The sequence below is a fragment of the Micromesistius poutassou genome (genome assembly GCF_964030765.1).
Source record: "Micromesistius poutassou genome assembly, chromosome: 10".
NCBI lineage: Eukaryota > Metazoa > Chordata > Actinopteri > Gadiformes > Gadidae > Micromesistius > Micromesistius poutassou.
In genome coordinates, this window is record NC_140280.1 from 5873879 (window position 1) to 5891535 (window position 17657).

General features: G+C 41.6%; 2 protein-coding genes across 4 annotated transcripts in view; one reads left to right on the forward strand and one right to left on the reverse strand.

The window, feature by feature from the left end:
• Window positions 1-5307, forward strand: part of mink1 (misshapen-like kinase 1) — a 34033-nt gene extending 28726 nt beyond the window's left edge. For all 3 annotated transcript variants that reach the window (XM_084474195.1, XM_084474197.1, XM_084474196.1), the window contains exons 30-31: window positions 317-456; window positions 843-5307. In XM_084474195.1, the coding sequence (XP_084330321.1) occupies window positions 317-456; window positions 843-926 (224 nt within the window). In that variant the 3' untranslated portion in view covers window positions 927-5307. The remainder of the gene's footprint in view (window positions 1-316; window positions 457-842) is intronic.
• Window positions 5308-6149: 842 nt separating this feature from the next.
• Window positions 6150-15898, reverse strand: gnb2 (guanine nucleotide binding protein (G protein), beta polypeptide 2). Its single transcript, XM_084473838.1, has 10 exons — window positions 15434-15898; window positions 13740-13821; window positions 12078-12116; window positions 11257-11363; window positions 10410-10473; window positions 9535-9697; window positions 8906-8972; window positions 8609-8810; window positions 7679-7895; window positions 6150-7275 (listed from the first exon to the last, which is right to left on the reverse strand). Exons 2-10 carry the CDS (start codon window positions 13794-13796, stop codon window positions 7169-7171), a joined length of 1023 nt encoding a protein of 340 aa, XP_084329964.1. The 5' UTR covers window positions 13797-13821; window positions 15434-15898; the 3' UTR covers window positions 6150-7168.
• Between the last annotated feature and the right edge of the window lie 1759 nt (window positions 15899-17657).

Genomic DNA, 17657 nt, shown 5'->3' on the forward strand with positions numbered 1-17657 from the left:
CTAAGTCCAAGCCAGGGGGAGTATTGAGGGGAGTTCCACCGGGGTGAGAACGCCCCTCAATAAGTGCATAGAGTGGGCGTGCTGACCAATCACAGCCGACTGGGCTATTCGGGAGGGGGGCCTTAAAGCGACATGATGCAAATCAGAGCAGTGTGCATCATGAACATCATGAGAATAATAAGGGGTAGTTCTAACATACAGGCATGTAACCCTATTCCAGTTGTATCCCCAAATGCATCTTTTAATCCTAAACAAAAGCATGATATGGGATCCTTAGTGATGTGTTGATGAGCCACCTCCTCCCTCTGCTCCGCAGCCCACATCTGCTCCAACCAGATCATGGGGTGGGGGGAGAAGGCCATCGAGATCCGCTCGGTGGAGACGGGCCACCTGGACGGGGTGTTCATGCACAAGAGGGCCCAGAGGCTCAAGTTCCTGTGTGAGCGGAACGACAAGGTGGGTGACCCAGGATGGGTACGGTGAGATGTTAATGGTGTTAATGGTTGGCGGTTGTTCACAGCGGTGTTCTGGAAATAACAGACCACTGAACGCCATGGCCGACGACTCAAAATCAAGTATTCAGCAAAGGGCTTGTGTGTGTGTGCGGGGGGGGGGGGGTGGTGGTGGTGGTGGTGGTGGTGGTGTGTGTGTGCGTGCGTGCGTTGTCCACTTGCGATTTGTTCCATAATTCGGGAATAAGATCTCTTGGGGGTGTTGTCAACAACGTTCGCCATGTTTAAAAGATGAGATCACCTCGACCCTTTAAGCATCAGAGCATCCGTCTTCAATCCATGCAGATGTATTCATGTGTGTGTGTGTTTGTGTGTGTGTGTGTCCTCCAGGTGTTCTTCGCCTCGGTGCGGTCAGGGGGCAGCAGCCAGGTGTACTTCATGACCCTCAACAGGAACTGCATCATGAACTGGTGAAGGGGCCCCCCAGGAGGGGGGAGGGGGGGCGCCGCCGCCGAGGGGGGCCGCGACCCCGTCCTCATGTAACGTCTCCGCCCCAACACACACACACGCATACATACACATACACACACGTGTTGAGCTTAAAACTTCTCAAAAACACATTTCAACCTCCCTCCCTAGACCCTTGACGGAAAGAGAATCAGCCCCCAACTAGGGCCCCTTAAACGTGGCCACCGGCCAGCATCCATGTTGAATCAAAGTCATGTAAATAATTCTCCTGAAACCTCTGTTGGGTTCTCTTTGGAAGTCACTCGTCGTTGAGTTGTATTCGTTTTTGTTCTGTTGGGACATTCCTCGGTGGCCGTGTGTTTTAAAGGGAGGGGCTTTATATGAATGTGTGGGAGATTAAAATTGTAAATACACGTTTCCTTTTTGAGATCTGAGCTCGCACACCTGGCGTTCGTGGCACCTGGCGTTCGTGGTCGGCGGTTTTTACTAGGAACCAAAACAGGAAGTATGGCGTGCAGTGATTGGCCCGGGTGGTGGGCCGTAGTTTGAACCCCCCCCCCCCCCCAAGTGCACGGTTGGGGCGGACTTCAGTGAATTAAATCATTACCAATATTACAAGCTGGGGAGTTTCAAGTAGCCTGCTGTATCGGAGATGTTAATAAGTCGCCTGACGTCGACAGGTCATATATTCAGACACAGGGTGTGTTCTTTTCTTTTCTGTTTATTGCTTTCACTGACCTAATATGGAGTCTGAATTGAGTCTGAATTGCAAACAAGGCGATCTTTCAACCGCTGGCTGCTGCGGCGACCCCCGAATGCTTCAGCTCACACACACTTGAAAGACGAATATCAAAATAATCGTCCATATTCAGAGATAAAAGAGTAGTTTAGCACTACCAAAAGATTAAGACGTTATGATTGGCAGTGATTTCTTTACATGAGGTTTTGAGCTGAAGTCCATTCCTGGAACTCTCCGGATTGTATCTAAACTTTCTTTTGTCGTCGTAGATTTACAAGGATACCTGCAATGATTTAATATTTATATGTAGTGATTCTGTATTGGTATTAGCCTACTGATATTCTTGATTTTAATCTACTGTAATGATATTGCTATCATAATGCAATATATGCTATTGGTGTGGATTATTTTGCTTGACAAGAAACGACCGCGTGTTCGCTTTCATAAAATACAGAACAGACGTCTCGGTGCGAGACAAACTGACTTTTGGGGACGGAGAGATACTTTATGGTTCAAAATTGTTTAACAAATTTCTACAACGATCTAATCTATATCGTGTTTCAGTTTCCTTAGACAAAGTCGATAGCGTGGATTTTGTATGTGTTGGTTGGGGGTTTGCAGTAGTAGATGCGTGTAATCACGAGTAACATTTCTCATACTCTTGTGTTTTCTTTGGCTTTGTAATACTGCGACAGAAGACTTTCCTTTGAGGAACTTTCCAGAGCAAGGCTTGTGTGTGTGTGACTCCTGGGTGCGGTTGAGTCCACGACATTGTCCGTTATTGAGGTACAAATCTGTTTCTGGGCCACCAAAGGCTTAGGTTATATACTGGTGACAAGCAGACTCATCTTATTGATCACAGAACTAGAATTCCTTTCAACACTTTGAAAATACTTGCCATGGCATATGAGAACATATATATATATATTTTGTTTCGCTAGGAATATACCTGTGAAATAATGTTGTGTGTCATCAGAAAATAAGGTGCAAGCTTTTACGTTTCTGAAAGGAATTTCTGCTTTGTGATGAATACAGAGAAGGTGTTGAAGGAGATGTATTCAACATTAATATTCCATGTGTTCAGGGCAAAGTTCAAAGATAATGAGGTTAAAATAGCTTATATTACAAAAAAGTAAATGAAATGCACTTTCACTTTAAACCCATATCTATATCTGTATATATCTACATAGATATAAATATATATAAAAAAATAATAAGCTTTCATGTTTCGATGACCCGTTGAATCAAAGGGGGGGAACGCACCCCCGCTCCAGAATGTGGTTCAGTCCTTAATATCCAACATGTGCCATGACTTTCGGTTCCAGCGTCATAGTTAGCATATACATAGCGGCAGTCCTAAAGCAATCCTAATTCAAGCCTCATTTCTAATCTCGTCTGCCATGTTTACAGTCTTAGCAGTGCCTTGGAGTTAGGAACAGTGGTGGTCTGCGCTATAAGGAAGACTTTTTATCCCCTTCCCTTACTAGGAGCGCCATGAGGACGGTATGCACCCGGAACACAGGGCTGCTCAGTGGGAATGGTGTCCTGTACTTAGTAAAGTGCACTTAAAAAGAACAGCAAGGAATAGAAAGAGAGGGAATTAAGATTGTTTGACAATGTCAAATAAATTATACCTGAATATATATATATATATATATATATAGAGAGATAAATAGAAATAAAAAAAAATGTAGTTAAAATACAGGATTTATGTGACGGTTGAATTGCTCATCAGAAAGGTGTATGAAAACAAGTTAATTTACGTTCAGAAGAAAAAAAGCCATAGATGGAAAACTTTGTCGGTTAGTTTTTGTGCTCAAAGAAATCGAGTACAAATCGGATGTCGTATTTTTTTGTAGATACTGGGTCTCGATGTATAACAAGGACAATGGTTATTCTTTTATATTGTTGATGTTTAATCATAAGTTAGGAAAATTGCGTTAATATATTCTAAACTATTTTGTTAAAGCATATGTAAATTAGCCTATATAACGAGAGAAGGAAAACTGATATACATCTATGAAACAGATTTGTATTTGTATAAAACTATGTGTGGTTATATCAATGCAAGCACAATGTATTCTAAAGCAGTGGGAGTAAAGCTATATTGGAATATACCCAATCAGAGAAGAGACGACGTGTGTCTTGGATTTTTATTGGCTGTACCAAGCTCCTGGGTGTCATGGTGAGGCTCATTCCTTCAGACACAAAGCCATGTGGATTATTGTTATTGTTTGGCAAGGATACTTTGGTGAGGTCTTTGTGTTCAATGAGGTCAACGTTGTACTTTGGATGAAGTTAAGACTTAACAATAAGGTTAAGACTTTGTGCTTTTCAATTTGTGTCATTTTTCAGGGTTTGAGTATAAGAATGTCATTAGATGTTTTTTTTATCAAACATGTCACCTAAAAAAAATTGCCATTAAATTCAAGAATTAGAATCATTCTGGTGGTTTGCTACAATAGTAATAATAAAATATTATCTGTATTGCTTTTTCTGAATTCATTCAAAAAAAAATCTCAAACGCCCACTTGGTTGAATGTGGAAATGTCTGCATGTTTTGATGTCACTTTTTATAGAAGCCTTTCATTAAAATGTAAACCCGTCAACATAGTCGCCCTCTACTGTTCAAGCTTGCAACTGCATTTATAAACTTTGTTGAATGACGTCAACATGTCATGTAGGCCTATTCCAATGGATTCTGTCTTTGAGAACTTCCATATCCCATATGATGCGGTTTTTCCGTTTCCAAATCTTCCAAAAAATTGCAATTTCCCACGTGTATCAGCTAACTGACACACCAAATACAATATTTGAATTGCACTTTACAAACGATTTCAAACAAACTAGATATCATCATGGATAATATCGACCTAAAGCTTCAAGATGAACATGCTACAGTGTTTGTGATCCATGTCTATCTTAATCTGAAAGGCAGGAAGGGGAAGTCACTAAGCAGGTGGGGCGGTGCGGTACAGGGGGAATTTAAAAAGCAATATTAGTAGTTGTGTTTTAAAATATATATTTATCCCAATTTGGCTGTCCATCTCTGTATTACCCTCTAGATCGTGTGTGTCTGGTGGTCTTCGACAGACTGTGTGTATGCAGGTCGGTTCTGTACTATGTGTTTTGCTATTAATCTCGAGAAATCGCTTATTATTATTGTCCGTCGCTCAATAATACAATCACTCAACGGTTTCGGATGCCTGTTCGAGGTTTTGCTTTTGTCGAAGGAGATCGTAGAGGTTGCTTTTATGAAGTATGAGAGTCGAGACACGGGGAGCGGTTTAGAGTTGAGAGAGAGGGAGCGCGTTTCAGCATATTAAAACGAAGCGCTCCTCTCCGTCGTGTTGTGTTTAACTCTGAAACCACGTCCGCAGCTGTTCCTGATGACTGCAGGTCAGGGAGGTCGCAGGAAAATGTAATCTTTATTAAGAACTTTTATTCTTTTTTTTTTCCTTTTTTTTTTCCTTTTTTTTTACATCTTTGCAATGTTATAGTATGTGTGTATGTTTGTGTGTCTGTGTTACTTGTGAAAGGTTAACTCAAGATTGTATTTCATAGACTGATGAACTTTCAAGATTGTGTTGAACTCATTAATGTCTTAACACAGAAATGTTTGAAAGAAATAAAATCAATTGATCTCAATTATGGGGGCCTCTCTTGTTTTTAGTGTAATCTAAGTATTCCAATGCATGAATGCTCTATACAAAAAACATGCTTATTGAATATCTATCCACACATAAGTTATTATTAAATAATACAATTGTGTTCCTTTATGAAAAGTGTTATGAAAATAAGTTTTAGAGCCTCATAAACATTACTGATGATTTGTATCGTGGCATCTATAAAATTTGTCTCTTGAAAATAGATGTTTAAATCTATAGGCGAGTTCTGAATGTGAGGAATACTTAGATATATTAATATACCGAATCCAAGGGTTAAAATACTGCTAGTGCTACTACCGACCTCTAGGGGTCGACAGACTGGAAAATATTTTAACGAAGTATTTGTATTTGAAATTAAATTGATAGTTCGTTTCACAACAACGTTACTACATTTCTAGTCATTAAAAATTCAGTTTATTGAATTATCTGGCATTAAATTCATCTATTTTTATTTAACATTTTGAATATGGCTCTTTTAAAACCTAATAGCCTTTTTGTAAATCCAACTAAATATTTCTTCAGCTTTGAAGTGATACTCTTCTTATATAATCGTCTTTAGTTTAGTTTTGAAATATTAATTCATTTATTTCCATGGCATTATTGGTCCTATAGCTGAAGCAATATTAGTCGACATAAAAAAAGGATTTCCAACAAGACTATTTTATTGGCTAAATTGGATCTGAATACATATTAGGGTGTGTGGTTTACTTGCGTGTATTAAAGTCATTGTTTAGGTTCAAACCTGAATTACAAAAACAACACTTCAGCTGGCAAGAGAGACAATGTGTATTTATTAATAGTATGTACAGTTCTACCATCAAATTGACATAATATATTGACAAAGTCAAAGTATGAATATTGGCCCCTGCTTCTTTAAGATATCTTTATTTTTTTTTCTACCTCTTTAAGAATCTCATCTCATTGAGTTCATGATTTAATTTCATCATTCATAATCCTTAGTGTATCTGAGGCACACAGGGAAATCATGAAAATAAGAATAAAGTTTAAAAATGATAATAATTATAATAATAACCATAAACTTCAAAGTCAAAACAATCATAGATGTGGGTGTAAATACCTATAAAAACATTAACTACATTATGCCTTTTTTGTGAGCCAGAACAAAAATTATAAAACAATTATTCGGACGGTATCGTCTTCTCTACTCCCAATGGCCAGTCACAGTAGTAATAAACGTTGATGATTCCCTTCCTCACAACCTCCGTCTCTTATTTTACTTAATGTAACCCGCGCTCAATGTGTTGTACCGGGGCACAAAACGGCGGGGAATCATTTGGAAGTGCATTTTGGACCCAACAGTAAACGCTAACCTCTCCCGATATCATTAGTGTTTGTGGGAATTATCTGGATTTAATTCTGTCGATCGTCCGTGTGTTTAGTCGGGAGTTAAATTTGTCTTAAAAGTATTTCAAATCCAATGTTTCTATTGGTGGGTGGGCTGCTAAAGGCTAATTTTGGTCACATTTAAAAAATGGTATAATTATCGTGGGCACTGTGAACAAAAACTCCTGTGGACCATTACTGCATACAACAAAAAAATGAAAATTGGTGTATTTGTGCAAACTCATACCTAATTCTCATACATATTATGTACAGTATAATGTTTGTATGTGTGTTATCTTACGTACAGTGTAAATACAGTGTGCAAACTATGTGTTCCCAAAGTGTGAATAGGGGGTCTGTCTGTGTGTGTGTGCATGTGTCTTCTGTGTGTAGTGTGTGTTTGTGTGTTTGTGTGTGTGTGTGTGTGTGCGTGTTGTGTCTTGTCGTCGTCGATATGCGTGGAGAACGGCGTGCGGGTTTTTCCGGAAGCTTCCGGCTCAGTTCCAGATCTTGAGGAAGCTGTCCCAGGAGCCGGTGGACACGGCCATGCCGTCGTCCGTCACCCCCAGGCAGCTCACACGGTTGTCGTGGCCCGCCAGGACGCCTGCGGAGTGGGGAGGAGCACAGCGTCAGGCCCCACGCACGCAGCGGCGCCAGAGGAGCCCCAAAGAATCTTTTGTTATGGCGCGGTGAGCTCAAACAGAGAGTGACGTTCCCAGGGTTTCAGTCCTTTGTTCTGTCGTTAGAAATCCACTATTTCTGAATTAGAAAAAGTTATTTAAACCCCTCTTTGAGTGAGCCCGTGGATCTGGCTAAATTAAGTGTCTGTTGCATGCTATCGTTTGTACCCGGTTACCACCAATCTGGCCCTTGGATTTCTTCAAACTGCTCAAATTTCAATGTATTATTATTAATGATCTTTATCCTTATATCACTATTCTTAAAGCATTGTGCTAAAGGGTTTCTAAAGGTCCGTGGGCTACTGGTGTGTGTCTCGTGGCACCGACCTGCTCGGTCACCCTTCATGGCGTCCCAGATGTTGCAGTTGAAGTCGTCGTAGCCGGCCAGCAGCAGGCGCCCGGAGCGGGAGAACGCCACGGAGGTGATGCCGCAGATGATGTTGTCGTGGGAGTACAGGCTGAGCTCCTGGTCCGCCCTCAGGTCAAACAGCCTGCAGGTGGCGTCGTCCGAGCCCGTGGCGAAGGCACTGCCGTTGGGGAAGAACTGGGCGCCGACAGGGGTGGAGAAAGGGTTGGTTTTCTACCTTAATGAACCAGGTATTATTTGGATTCATACACTTTAATATACTGTGAAGTACTGGTACTTAGCCACTTCATAATTTACACTTTACACTTTATAATTTATAACTTATATTGTTTATACTGTCGGTTTTGTTAGCCCTGTTTGTTCGTCTTTGTTTGTCTTTACTTAAAATTTTACTTTAGCATTTACTTTAGCGTCTATTTTTGTTTTCATTAGTACTTTCTATTTTATTGTATTGTATCTTATCCTGTGTTTTCCACTGCTGGGCTTTCCCCTCCGGGGGATTAAGCTGTTATCTATGTATCTATGTATCTATGTATCTCCTACCCCGAGATTTCAGCCCTTTCTTCCAGCCTGTATATCGTTATTATTTCGTTATATATTTTTTGCTGGTGATCTGCTTGTGATCATGAACTATTACTATTAGATGCACACAAATATTAACATTTTAGTGAGTAACACAGAACCGCCCAGTGTAACTCCGAGGTGCCTCTAGGGCCAGTAGTGTCCCCATTGTACCAAACATTTCTCTGCTACGCTGTGCTTCATATTCAAAACATTGTATTGGGCTGTGCTACTTATTGTAGATGCTACTTTTTTCAAGTGATACACAGTGATACAGTCCTCTTCTAAACTATAACCCTGTGCTCCTTTAACGGGGCGAGTCCACTCACGCAGACGGCGTTGATGTCGGACTCGTGGCCGGTGAATGTCTGCCGACACATGCTGTCCCTGATGTCCCACAGCTTGATGGAGGCGTCGCAGGCGCCCGACACAAAGGTGCGGAAGTCGGGAGATAGGGACAGGCTCATGACGTCACCGCTGTGCCCCGAGAACACCGTGGTCTGCTGACTCGTCTCGATGTCCCACAATGCACTGGGGGGGCGGGGGGGGGAGATACATGTTAGTGAGGCAGACAGGGTTGTTGTTTTGTCACCTGCGCGCGGTGTGCGGACGGCGGCGTCTCTCACCATGTAGTGTCTCCTGAACTGGTGATGATCTGATTGTCGTCGATGAAACGGCAGCAGGACAGGTAGCCTGGAAACACACGCCGCGGTGATTAGGATACATAGCGGACCACGGCGATGCTAATGACGTTTAGCTTCAGAGCGTTAATGTAAATATTATAGTACAGTTGAATACAAATCTCCTTGTTGGACTGATCTATACAAGCCAAAGCAGTTGTATAGGATAAATATAAATAGAGATACATTTTGCCTTGCTGTGTAAATTCATTTTATTACCCCCCCCCCCGCAGGGTCAATGTAGGAATATCGAAACATTAAGCCATGTCGCATTGATGTCAAAAAAAACAAATCTAAACAGTAATAAACTAAAGCACGACTGTTGGACCAAACAGCTGCACAACTTGTAATACCCACTCACCGGAACCTTCCATCTCCTCTCATTACGCTTTGCATTAGCCCTGTAATTAATTACCCATGTCAATTAAATCTTTCCTGTTTATGGCTTTGGGGACCACCGGCTCCCTCCCCCAGCACACCTTTACTGAGGCTGTGTGGTCTGTGGGGAACGGCTTAAACATCAACAACAGCGACAAGCACAGAGCATTAGGCCTCCAGGCCTCTAGGGGGCGTACCTGTGTGGCCCGGCAGCTCCCTGCTGACCCGGACGTTGCCCTCGCGGGTCTTCAAGCAGTAGATGGAGCAGATGTTGTCCAGGCCGCCGCAGGCCACAAAGTTACCGGAAGGGGCGTAGGCGCAGGTCATCACCCAGGAGGAACGCAGGGGGATGGCGTGCATCTAACCAGGGGGAGGGGGGAAGGGACATGGTGAGGCCTTATTCAACTGGCGGCCAGCGGCCATCTTGGCTCCAACTGAATGCAGAACTCCACATTCAGTGTAATGGTGAGGCCTTCTTCATCTGACCAGCGGCCATCTTGGCTCCAACTGAATGCGGAACTCTGCATTCAGTGTCATGGTGAGGCCTTATTCATCTGACCAGCGGTCATGTTGATTCCGTTCTGGTTCAAACTGAACACCAAACTGCACATTCAGCTCCTCCCACCCTGCTAGTGTTTAGAACCAAGTTGGCCGCAAGGTGGTTAAGGCCCATGTGTAGAAACCACAGCAGGGCCCCTAAAGTCACTACAAGGTGATGGTTAGACATGTTTTGCTGTTAAGAATGTGGGTTGGGAGGCATTGGGATTTGGCCTAAGGGAACTAAAAATGAAGACATGTGTTTGTTGTAAAAACCTGCTGTTTTTTTGTACCGTTTTTGTACGGTTACTACTGCATCGAAGACACTGGGCCTTCTACCTAGTGGCCATCTTGGGTCTAAACGCTAGCTGGGTGGGGACATTGAGTGTTGAAATCAGACGTTCAGCTAGCATTGACGACCAAGCTGGCTGCCAGTTGAATACGACCTACACTGCAATATGAGAGTAAGGTGGAAGAGGTGGGGGGTGGCTCTGGTACTACTGTGCGTACTGTTACTGCAGACTGAAGGTCCTACCTTATTAGTGGTGTAGCTGTCCCAGATGATAAGCTTTCCGTCTTGAGAAGCACTGACCAGAAGCCTGTGGCAACAACACAATTAAACATTTCATATCCCGTCTCTGCTGGCATGCAGAGGTCGGCCGCTTGTGCTGCATGACCCAATTACTCTTTCCATTGAGTCATAGGAATACCATCTGTGTACATTACACAGCACATGAGCATTACTCTGATACAGTTCATTAGGGCGCAAAATGGGTTCATGACATCCTGCTCTGGGATACCTGGCATAAATATGAAGAATGTTTGATATGAGCGTCTATTAATAGAAGTAATGAACATGATAATAATAGTGTTATTTGATATGAACGTATATGAATAGCAGTAGTAAATATGAAAATATTAATACTGTTATTCATATGGCCGTATGTTAATAGCAGTCATAAATATGATACAAATGTTATTTGATTTGAGCGGATATGAATAGGTGTAATAAATGTTAATAATGATAACGTTATTGGATATGAACGTATACAAATAGCTGTAATAAATGTTAATAGTGATGTTATTTGATATGAACGTATACGAATAGCTGTAATATATGTTAATAAGAATGTTATTTGATATGAACGTATAAGAATAGCTGTAATATATGTTAATAAGAATGTTATTTGATATGAAGGCACATTAACAGTCAGTACTCATAAAAATGATAATAATACAAACAGGATTTTTAATGTCTATTTATAGCAGTAAATTATAATAACATTGTTACTTATTATGAACGTATATTAATAGCCAACACAAATATGATATTACTAGTGATGTTGACATGAGGCATGTGAACAGCTGTCCGGTGGAGGTACCTGGAGTCGGTGCCCCAGTGCATGGCGTAGATCTTAGCCAGGTGACCACGCAGGGTGCGTCTCGTCCTCATCTGAATCCTCCCCACGGGATCCAGCCCTGCGGTGATCTGACCACACCCACACCCACTCACTAACACCCTGGTCTCTGTGGCAGGCCGCCTGCCCGGCCTCAGCACACGGCACTACGGTTTGCTGCTGCTGCCCGTACATATCACTTGGATTCCTCTGGTCAAAAAGCTAGCTGTGATATCTGACGTGACATTTTGCCTTGGGATTTAGTTCGAGTCATGCTTTGTTACAGACCTTTGAAAATGGTGTCCCTTAAAGGTGATATTCCGTAGATATTTGAAGTGTGATATGTCATATAGTATTTGCAGTATTTGACTATTCACTAATCATTTAGCAGTAGACAACAAATTTGATGCAATCAGTTGATAAGTATGGTCTCAATGTTAATAAATGCTCAGCATTCCTCAAATACTGCTTGTTTGTATCAGACACTTGGTTTGAAGTATTATCACATTCGTTTTCACCAAAATGTTCTCTATAGCTTTCATAGAATTTATAAATATTAATCTTATTTTCCAGTTGGCTTTGTGGATGGAAATGGCCACCCTAAGACCCCATTTACACCTGCCTTTTATGCGTTTTGCCAATATTCGATTCATATCCGTTTGCCCAAAATGCATGTTAATGCCAGTTGTAAATAGATCTCAGATCTTAGAATGTTTAACACCTCAACTGTAAAATGGGAGCTAATCTGGTAGAGTACAACCACCAAACATGTTCCAGGCAGCTTGTGTGAGTGTAGCGCCACCTACCTGTGTCAGGGTGGAGTCGCCACATGCTTTCCTGGCATCCTAACACACAAAAAAACAACAGAAGAACTGTGATTCAATAGCATTACCTGTGATTCAGTAACATGACCTGTAATTCGGTATCATGATCTGTGATTCAGTATCATGACCTGTAATTCGGTATCATGACCTGTGATTCAGTAACATGAACTGTGATTCAGTATCATGACCTTTGATTCAGTAACATGAACTGTGATCCGGTAACTTGATCTGTGATTTCATAACATGACCTGTGATTCAATAACATGAACTGTGATTTGATAACATGACCTGTGATTCGATAACGTGACCTGTGATTTGATAACATGATCTGTGATTCGGTAACGTGACCTGTGATTTGATAACATGACCTGTGATTCAGTAACATGAACTGTGATTTGATAACATGATCTGTGATTTGGTAACATGACCTGTGATTCGGTATCATGACATACGTTGTCATGTCATACGTTAAAATTTGCGGTAATTCTTAACATTACCTGTGGTTCGGTAACATGAACTGTTATTTTGTAACACAATATATTAATAATAATTATATAATATAATATAATAATAATTTGGTAACATGAACTGTGTTTACTTAAGTGCTTCACTTGATTACTATGCATTTTTAATCGTTTAATGTGGAATCCACTCACAAAGCCAAGACTACTTTTTACTTGCACTGCGCCTACATCAGGCCGGTAAATCAAATCCTTTTTACTTTAACTTTAACACATTCATAATGTGTCTTTATACATGTGGTCATATTGGGGAAAATGAAGGACCTTTGACACCTGGGTGTATGACATATGAAGTACTTCCATACCTTGATTTGATAGCAATGTTCAGTCTTACTTCCACCAATGTACTCTTTGTGGTTGAATATATATTATATATATTATATTATTATTATATATTATATATATATATACATATTTGATGTGTCTGATTGGGTCTCCCATCAGTCCTCATATATTACGGAGCAGTGTCACAAACGCCTTGTAACATTGTAACATTACAGTACACAGTTCATTATGCAATGACAGCTGTTTGACCCTCTCTTTTAGAGGCTTAGGAGAGCAACACTGTAGTATGTAGACTACAGCTGTTTAATAGATAATTAAGTATTCTAGAGAAACTCTTTAGACTAGAGACTTTCTATACAGATGTTTTCTACAGCATCACTTTAGACTGGATACTTACTATGCTGGTATTTTCTCGAGTAAAACTGTAGGCTTTAGACTGGGTATTTTCTAGACAGGTGTTTCCTAGAGTAACGCTGTAATCTATAGATACTTACTATACAGGCGTTTTCTAGAATAACACTGTAGACTAGATATTTGCTATACAGATGTTTTCCAGAGTAACACTGTTGACTAGATACTTACTATGAAGATATTTTCAAGAGTCAATTAGTAGAATTTACTTCTACTCTGTAGATTAGACACTAACTCTAACAATGTTCTAGAGCAATTGTAGACTTACTATACAGACGTTTTCTCAAGTAACTTTTTTTGTTTTTGGAGACTGGAGACTGGAGCTTTGCTCTCCAGATGTGTTTTTTTTAGAGACTTGCGGCTTGCTCTCCAGATGTTTTCTGTAGACTAGAAATGACCGGCCAGATGTGTTCAGTAGCATACTCACTCTGATCTGGTTCCTCAGCTGCTCTGCCTCCTGTCGAAGCTGCTCCAACTCACTCATCTTGGGCTTGGTTCTCTCCGGTCACCTGGCGGAGGCACACAGAGGGTCAACACACACACACCCACACACACACATCTTTATATAAAAACACACCCATTGTACCTGTACCTTTCCTGCTACACGCCTGATCACATGTATCAGAGGTCTAGCAGGAAAACTATCTATCCATCTAGTCCCACGTGATGAAGCAATTCAAATGTGCCCGGACTGCTATTTGGTGAAATGCAGGGCGACTTTGCATAAGGGTCACACTTGCACCTTTCCCAATGTATGAGCCCAGATTTGCATGAGGCAACTGAACACAGACACACACACTTACACACATGTAAATTGTATGTACTGTACTGTCTCTTTTATGTATTGGGTCAGTGGATGGTAGAAGGAATTAGTCCTGTACCAGTGTGTGTGTGTGTGTGTGTGTGTGTGTGTGTGTGTACATGTGAATGTGTGTGTGTGTGTGTGTGTATGTACATGTGTGTGTGTGTGTGTGTGTGTGTGTGTGTGTGTGTGTGTGAGTGTACACGTGTGTGTGTGTGTGTGTGTGTGTGTGTGTGTGTGTGTGTGTGTGTGTATACGTGTGTGTGTGTGTGTGTGTGTGTGTGTGTGTGTGTGTGTGTGTACACGAATGTGTGTGTGTGTGTGTGTGTGTGTGTGTGTGTGTGTGTGTGTGTGTGTGTGTGTGTGTGTGTGTGTGTGTGTGTGTGTGTGTACATGTGTGTGCGTGTGCAAGTGTTTTAACAGTACATATGGACCCTGTAACGTGTAAAGAAATATACCATCAGACATTCTTAACCATAAGCCTACTCATTCAACGTCCTAATATTTTATTATTTTGTGCGGGGGGTTGCAGTGCAAATCCCAGCATCTGAACAGGCCTTCTCAAGCATAAAAGACACGGGTATCCCATGACGACGCTGATTAGGAAAACGGCGAGAATTGCTCGATGCTTTACTGACTCGTGTCGACCTATCGTTCAACAATGATGACCGCTGCTATCTTGTAGTGCGTTTTCTGTAACCTATGTGAGTGGGTTTTAAAGAAAATTATGCAAAAAAAATGTTATTGGGGCTGGCCCCACCCCTTAAATGCACAGGGTTATCATGGGTAACATAGGATAAAAGTACAAGCCATTTACCTGCATACATGGCTCAGTAAATAGCTGTACAATATGAGCCCATAGTACGCGTTTTATGTCGGAAGGATCATGTTGTGCTCAACGCCCAACATGAGAAGACCATCGATGAGGTTTGCATTGCATCGGGGCCGGACTCGGTTCCTTTAGCCCCCATGAACTGCAAATTTTACCGCAGTAACCAAATAAAACCCATCTGAGGACCACAGGGGTAAAGAAGGCGACACATTTCTCGGGGCTATCACTATCACGACACCCATGCAATGTCAGGAGGAATACTAAATATTTAAATAGCGAGATTAGCTTCGTCAATGACGGCCGATATTGATCCATGACCACCACGGCAAGAAACCAGGGCCTTCCCGACATTTCTCTGACACACTGAGAGCTGCAAAACGGGTGTAAAATCACCCCCACGACAATATAGCAGCGATCACAGGCCCATCGCTGCACGGTACAACAGCCATCCATCCTTTTCACTCATAACTAGTTATTAAGTGACTACCTGTTAATGCCTCCGATGGGTTTTGCTGCCTTTTTCCTGGTGTAAAAAAAACGGGAATCAATGTTTCACAGGGAGCCCGAGTGCAAGAAGAAATTGAATGTCCTTTTACTCATTAAAAAACGAGGTGCAGAGAATTGCCAATCCGGTTTACTCCATGCATGGGGCTAATTGTTGGTTCTCGATGGTTGGTTTTGTGGTCTCCAAAAAAAGGTTGAATAACAGGCACACGACAGAGCTACAGGCAATCCATATCTCCGTGTACTGGGAGCTCTTGTAGAGATGAGATCTGCTGTTGTGTGGCCGATTCCTTTTCCAAAATGGTCAGCCTTTCAGATCTTAACAAAACACGGCCGTCAGTGGGACATAATAAGCGCAATTACTCTGCATTCGCTCGCTAAATGAACAACCGTGCATCCACTACATATATGATCGCTCGGTTCGCGTCTCTTTTTTTTCTCCACTCAGATCCTCGTTTTCATGACGTTGTACCCCTCTGCTCCTTCCTTCCTCTCTTGGTCTGCTGTGAAGCTTTCTCCTCCCTCTCCTCACTTCATGACTGTCGCCTCCTCGTCCACAAATGAATGACCTCCTATAATAAACCACGAAGAAAAACGTGTTTTAGTCTTTTTAAAACATCAGAGCAGAAATATTGGGGCAGCCAGGAAACCATATAAAGTGCGATTTATTAAAAAAATAAAAAGATAAATAAGCTATATTTATAATTAGTATTAGGGGCTTTTACTCAGAAGCCACCTTCAGGTGGCTAATTTCATATGTGTACGATCATCAATCGCACAGAAATAATACGTACGACAAATCCCTCAGTAATCGCTTGTGAAAGTATCCCACCAGCACGCTGCTGCCACTCCCATTTAACAGGCTGCAAATAAGGGTTTAAACTATGCACCACTCACGTTTTGGGACCCACTCATCAGCCTGTTCTAGATAATCTGTGTGGAATCATTTAATCCTCCCAAATACAACAAATACCATTTTTTGTCTGAACCCCCATCTCCTCAGTCCAGTCCCGAGCCCATTCAGCATCAGAGCACCTCAGTAATTAAGCAGATGGCTTATCCCGTGAGATCCACACCCAAGGGGGCAATCACAACTAGCCTAGATATAGCTGTGACTACTGTAACGAATTAAAAACGTTATATTGTACCCTGACAGTAGACCTACGTCTGTCTATTTGTCATGCCTGTCTGTCTGTCACCATGTCACTCTGTTTGATTGGCTGCCTGTTTTTCTGCGTATTTGTCTGTCTTAGATTCTGTCTATTTCACTGTCTCTGTCTCTCTGTCTCTTTGTTTGTTTGTCTGTCTGTCTGTCCACCTCTCCATCAGTCCATCTGTCTCTTTGTCAGCCTGCTTGTCTGTCTGTCTATATGTCTGTGTGTATGTCTGTCTGTTGTCAAACTGTCCAAATCAATAGAGTAAGTAAGTGTTTAGTCCTAACCATTGTACCCTTACCAAATGTGTTGAATAAATGCCAAAGTGATGAACTCAAGTAGAGTTAGAGGCCTGTCTGAGTCAAACGTTTGGTTCAAAACACAGACAATGAATAAATGAGCCATACATGACAACTTCCCCTTTTTCACAGGTCAAAGGGGCCTGCCTCACAGTCGTCATGTTGTTAGCGTGGCAAGCTATTTGTATAGGCCGAATGTGTTTAAATGGCCGAAATATCAGAACAACCTCTGTTATTCTAACCCCTCCAAACATCTCCAGTTGTATTAATGCTGATTGGGCTGCGGTTTCCGCCATTTCCTGTGTCATACTCATGCTGTAACTGGCCCCACTGTGGTGTTTACTAGTTCACTGATCCCAACCTCCATCATCACTGCCATTGGTAGGCCTGCACCATAGACTGTATAAAGTAGGTATACACCATAGACTGTATAAAGTAGGTATACACCATAGACTGTATAAAGTAGGTATACACCATAGACTGTATAAAGAAGTATACACCATAGACTGTATAAAGAAGTATACACCATAGACTGTATAAAGAGTTGGTATACACCATTGACCTTACAAAGAAGTATACACCATAGACTGTATAAAGTAGGTATACACCATAGACTATAAAGAAGTATACCCATAGACTGTATAAAGTATACGCCATAGACATTATAAATTAGGTATACACCATAGACTGTATAAAGAAGGTATGGACTGTATAGGTATACACCATAGACTGCATAAAGAAGTATACACCATAG

Bases quoted from the DNA above. Each gene is read 5' to 3' on its own strand.
- gnb2 (XM_084473838.1), bottom strand. From the start codon at position 13,796: ATGAGTGAGTTGGAGCAGCTTCGACAGGAGGCAGAGCAGCTGAGGAAC. The intron at 9,698-10,409 runs GTAGGACCTTCA...CCCCCTGGTTAG, and splicing joins ACAGCTACACCACTAATAAG to ATGCACGCCATCCCCCTGCG. The intron at 7,276-7,678 runs GTCGGTGCCACG...CCCACTCCGCAG, and splicing joins CATGAAGGGTGACCGAGCAG to GCGTCCTGGCGGGCCACGAC.